This window comes from Rhinopithecus bieti, unplaced genomic scaffold, assembly GCF_001698545.2.
Source record: "Rhinopithecus bieti isolate Rb0 unplaced genomic scaffold, ASM169854v2 scaffold_5002, whole genome shotgun sequence".
Classification (NCBI taxonomy): domain Eukaryota; kingdom Metazoa; phylum Chordata; class Mammalia; order Primates; family Cercopithecidae; genus Rhinopithecus; species Rhinopithecus bieti.
In genome coordinates this window covers 1,214,569-1,220,016 of record NW_016804830.1, presented here as the reverse complement: position 1 = coordinate 1,220,016, position 5,448 = coordinate 1,214,569, and the positions used below count along the sequence as shown (strand labels likewise).

General features: G+C 55.6%; 1 protein-coding gene across 1 annotated transcript; it reads right to left on the bottom strand.

The window, feature by feature from the left end:
- Positions 1 to 155: 155 nt before the first annotated feature.
- MCAM (melanoma cell adhesion molecule) lies at positions 156 to 4,144 on the bottom strand (the record flags this gene model as incomplete). Its single annotated transcript, XM_017870468.1, has 11 exons — positions 156 to 945; positions 1,386 to 1,503; positions 1,793 to 1,940; positions 2,127 to 2,222; positions 2,317 to 2,458; positions 2,567 to 2,688; positions 2,844 to 2,985; positions 3,087 to 3,205; positions 3,301 to 3,463; positions 3,562 to 3,683; positions 3,805 to 4,144. Coding segments are annotated over 11 exons (1,542 nt in total), but the record flags the coding sequence as incomplete, so codon positions are not given.
- Between the last annotated feature and the right edge of the window lie 1,304 nt (positions 4,145 to 5,448).

Here is a 5,448-nt window from a genome sequence, read left to right as displayed (position 1 = left end):
TTTTTTGAGACGGAGTCTTGCTCTGTCGCCCAGGCTGGGGTGCAATGACACAATCTCAGCTCACTGCAAGCTCTGCCTCCCGGGTTCACGCCATTCTCCCGCCTCAGCCTCCCGAGTAGCTGGGACTACAGGCGCTGACCACTATGCCCGGCTAATTTTTTTTTTTGTATTTTTAGTAGAGACGGGGTTTCACCGTGTTAGCCAGGATGGTCTCAATCTCCTGACCTTGTGATCCACCTGCCTTGGCCTCCCAAAGTGCTGGGATTACAGGCGTGAGCCACCGCGCCCGGCCCCGGCACATATCTTTTAAGGAATGACACCAGTTCCTGGCTTCTGCCTAAAGAAAAAAATGTCACAGGAGACTTGGAAGAGGCAGACAGGAGGGTGGTGGCGGCAACACTGCAGCTGCTTCTGGATGCTGCTGGGGTGTTCTCCAGAGCCGGTGTGAACAGCGCACTTAAACATGAGCAGGCGCCTGGCTCCAGTGCGTCCTCACTTCAGTGGTGCACTTGGATGATGGAAGCCATCCTTTGGGGCAGGAAACCAGCTCAGCGAGGCTACCCAGCTCAGCTGCTGGCAGGAGCCAGGTATTTACAGCCGTAATGTGTGTAAAGAAAAAATACGTTCTGCAAGAAACTCTCCTACCCGCTCGGGAGGCTGGGGCTCCTTGCTTGGGATGAGTTTCACTCAATGTGGAGGTGGTGGCAGACTGGTCCTTGAAAAGCGGGCCTTCTAGGGCCAAGTGAGGTTCTCAGGACAGCTCTGGTCCTAACCCAGTGGCCCTCTGAAAGGGGGTGTGCAGGCGAGTGGAGCAGGAGGCTTCTCTCTAGTCCCTTTGGAGGTTTTGGCTGAGAGAAGAGTGAGCAGGGAGCTGGGAATGGTCCAGGCAGGGAAGGGAACTGAAGTGATTCGGGGCTAATGCCTCAGATCGATGTATTTCTCTCCCTAAAAATGGGAAGAGGAGAAGAGGGAAACACGGAGACGGTGCTCAGAGTTGAAGGTGTGAGCACCGAGAGGAAGGAGAGATGGAAGCAGAAGCCGATGAACTTGGTGCGGCAGCCTTGGGGAGGAAGCGAGGATGGGCATGGCAGGCCAGGGAAGGAGGGCGGTCCCCGTTTGACTGCACTGGTGAAATGGCCACACCCAGAGTCATGGGCATTGGTCAGGAAAAGGTGATGGGACAGGGTTTTTCTCAGTCTTCCTCCAAGCTCCCTCAGCCACCTGCCTGGCCCTGCCATCTGTGAGTGGTGTTAAGAAGGCAAGATGGGGCCTGCTCCCTGTCTCCGACAAAGAGGGATGAAGGATAGAGAGTTAGAACCGTTAGCCCCTGCTGCCCCCGGTCCCTGAGGATGTGGCAGGCTCTGGCCACAGGAACCGCCTCCTACCTGGTCTCCTGGAGCCCTCTTGTCACCGCTGCTGCCCTGCAGGAGGCCCATCTCTTCTGGGAGCTTATCTGACTTAACTTCAACTACAAATTCACTCTTACGAGACGGGGGCAGTGTGCTGGGAGGAGGGAGGGAGGCGAGAGGTTGGCACCTCAGGGCCACAGGAAGGGAAGGGCCTGCTGTGAAGGATGTGGGATGGATGAGGGCTCCTTGCTCCAGGGCCAGCCCAGGGCAGGGAAGCAGGTCATGAGACCATGTGGCTGATGGAAGCTGGGCAGTGGGCAGTGGAGCAGGGAGCACCCTGGGCCAGGGCCCCACTCCTGCTCTCGAGGGGCAGGCGGGCACTGGGCAGGCAGCAGGCTGGGTGGCAAGATGGGCGGGGGTGGAGGGGCCAGTGTTGGGCTTACATCTCCTGCTTGCCTGAGCGCCCGCACGGCAGCTTGCCCTTCTTATAGAGGAAATAGAGGACAGCACCCAGCACTGCCAGGACCAGGATGCACACAATCACAGCCACGATGACCACGCCCTGGCTCTCCGGCTCTGGCAACTTTCTCTCTGCACCACAAAGACACTCGTCGTCACTCCCTGCTCCAGGCCATCTCGTCACCATTGCTTCCCCAGCCAGTCCAAGGCCAACAAGATGGGGCTGCTACTCACCTTTCTGGACAGGGCTCTCTGGGAAGGGACAGGGCAGAAAGGATGCCCTGGCAGAGCCCTGTTCTCTTGCTAGGCCTGGCTTACCTGTGGAGGTGCTGTTGGCTCTGGTATGAGGACTGGCTGTGGAAGTGCTGAGGCCAGTGGTTGTGTTGGAGTCTGGTGTGAGGGTGGTTAAATTGACTAGGAGGCAGAGGGAGGGGTGTTAGGAGAAGCGCAAGTTACTGCCCGTGCCTGGGCCTGCCCCTGCCATCCCCTGCAGGGATGCAGCCCTCACCCAGCTCCAGGAAGAGGACGCTGGTGTTTTTGCCCAGGTCGCTGGAGGCCGTGCATTCAACACCTGTCTCCAACAGCTCTGGGGTCACGAGGACATTCAGGGTGCTCAGGACTCGCTGTGGATCTTGGTCTTGTTCACTTGTCTGCAAGGAAAGGAAGGAGGCAGCTCAGGGGATGGGGAGGGTCTCTGGTCCTGGCCGCAAAGCCCAGGCCGGGATTAGGAGTGTGTGGCAGATGAGACACCTGCTCACCGTGCCGTTGACGTTCCAGGAGATGGTGGGCCGGGGGTGCCCTGATGCTTCACAAGACAGATTCAACATCATATTCTCTTTCACCCACACCTTCCTCTCCTTGAATGCCATCCAAGGGGGACCTTGGGGAGGTAGGGAGGGGTGAGGCGGCAAGCCCAGCTAGCCTGCCTCCCCTCCGCACCAGAGCTCCCCAGAGCAGCAGGTGGCTTCTTGTCAAAGAGCTTAAAAACCACCCCACTTGGGGTGACCTGGTCTCTACCCAGAGGGAGGGCCTCACCAAAAACGGCCACATTGACCAGCTGTGTGCGGTTCAGGCCGGGTATGCTGGGCACGGAGGCCACACAGCGGTAGCCGCCTCCTGCCTCCCGTTTCAGGTCATGCAACTGGAGCACAGGCCCCCTTTCCAGCACCTGGCCTGTCTGGGATGAGAGATGGGTCAGAGGGTCTGGGAAAGAGCACACTCAGGTCACCCCCAGCCCCACTCACCCATCAGCCCCTTGCTCCAGACCCGCCTGGGTACCTCTTCTCTCAGCCACTGGAACTCGAGGTCCTGGCTACTCTCTGCCTCACAAGTCAGGGTGAGGCTGCTGCCTTCCTGTCTCTCAGGGGCTGCGGGACTCACTCGGACGTCAGATACATCTGGGGGTACAGCAATCATGTCACCCGGGGCAGGGCAGGGCCAGTTCCCTATTGCCCCAGTCTGGTCCCCCTGTCCTGGGTCCCCAGCTCCTCACAGTTCACCAGTAGTTCCTGTGGTTCACTCGGCAGCGATATCATGGTGTCCAAGTCCAGGCCCTGACATTCATAGAGCCCACTGTGTTCCTTCTGGGCGGGCTCCAGCACCAGGACCCCGTTGTCGTTGGTTGTCTCTTCTTCTGCCTCCCTGGTGCTGGGGTTCTGGGGAAGACTGGGGAGGTGAGCAGAGTGCACCTCCTGCCACTCCACCCGGGCCTCTGCTTGCATTCCCATCTGCACCCAGCACAAAGCCCCCACACCTGCTTGCTGATGCTGAAGTGCGGTGGAGGGTTGCCATCAGCCAAACACCTGATTTCCACGCGGTCCCCTTCCTTCAGCATTCCCACGGGCTCCACTTCCAACCACACTTTTTCTGTCGGGTCTGCATAGGCAAAGGGGGTAGCTCTTGGCCCATGAGTCAACCCTGGGCTGGATAGGGAGGGGCTAGCAGGAGTTTCCAGCAGCCCCAGCCCCAGTGAGCAGAGAGTCAGGTTAGCACTCACAGAAAACAGGGACAGTGACTTCCCTGGACTCCTTCATGTGGTTCCCACTGGGCAGCCGGTAGTTGAGCTCACAGTAAAACTGGGCATCTTTGTCTTCTTTAACCAGCTGTGCCTTCAGAATACTCTGCAAGGTGTACAAACCACTCGACTCCACAGTCTGGGACGACTGAATGTGGACCCCTGGGTCGGGAGGAAGGGGAGGAAGACTCAGCCTCAGTCCCACCTCCAACTCCACCCTAGGGTTGTCCACTGGGTTGGTAGGGGACCATCTAAAGAGTCCCCTGTCCCCTGTAGAGGGCCAGGTACAAATGCAAGCTGGAAACCCTTCAACCCAGCACTTTTACTGCTCAGGGTCAACCCTAGGAAAACATTTACAGGTCTGCTCATGCTCATATCCAAGGATGTGTGCAAAGAATGCTGCAATGATAGAAACGAGCAGCTGTCTAGATGTCCACTAACTGGGGAATGGTGAACTCGACTACATGATATGCATAGTATGGAAAACTCAGCAGTAAGCAAAACCATCAGCTGATCTAAATAGACTGACCCAGAAAGATCATACAAAAGAAATTGTCTAACGATGTATACCATACAACACCACTTAGATCGGGCTTTCTCAGCACTACTGATATTTTTTTTTTTTTTTTTTTGAGACGGAGTTTCATTCTTGTTGCCCAGGCTGGAGTGCAATGGTGCAATCTCGGCTCACCGCAACCTCCACCTACCTCCTGGGTTCAAGTGATTCTCCTGCCTCAGCCTCCTGAGTAGCTGGGATTACAGGCATGTGCCACCACGCCTGGCTGATTTTGTATTTTCAGTAGAGATGGGGTTTCTCCATGTTGGTCAGGCTGGTCTTGAACTCCTGACCTCAGGTGATCCGCCCACCTCGACCTCCCAAAATGCTGGGATTATAGGTGTGAGCCCAGCCAGCACTACTGATGTTTTAGGCCACATTGATTCTTTATTGTAGGGGCTGTCCTATGCACTGTAGGATGTTAGCGACATCCTTGGCCTCTCTACCTGCTAGATGGCAGTAGCACCCCCTCTATGTGTGACAACCAAAAATATCTCCAGACATTGTCAAATATCTCCTAGGAGGAGGGGGTACAAAATCACCCTTGGTTAAGAATGACTGATTTAGATAATAAAAAACAAAAGCCTATATCGTTCTAGAAATGTTTCTATATATGAGCAAATACATAGAAATAGGCTTGAAAGAACACACCCTAATAGCAGATATTATTTCTGGGAGGGGGGTGTCAGGCAAGAAGAAACTTTTAGATTTTTTGTCAGTTTAAATTCTCATGAAAATATTTTCCAGAACCATTTGTATAATTTTTTTTTTAGTTAAAAAGCTTAAGCCGGGCGCGGTGGCTCAAGTCTTAATCCCAGCACTTTGGGAGGCCGAGACGGGCGGATCACGAGGTCAGGAGATCGAGACCATCCTGGCTAACACTGTGAAACCCCGTCTCTACTAAAAAATACAAAAAACTAGCCGGGCGAGTTGGCGGGCGCCTGTAGTCCCAGCTACTTGGGAGGCTGAGGCAGGAGAATGGTGTAAACCTGGGAGGCGGAGCTTGCAGTGAGCTGAGATCCGGCCACTGCACTCCAGCCTGGGCGACAGAGCGAGACTCTGTCTCAAAA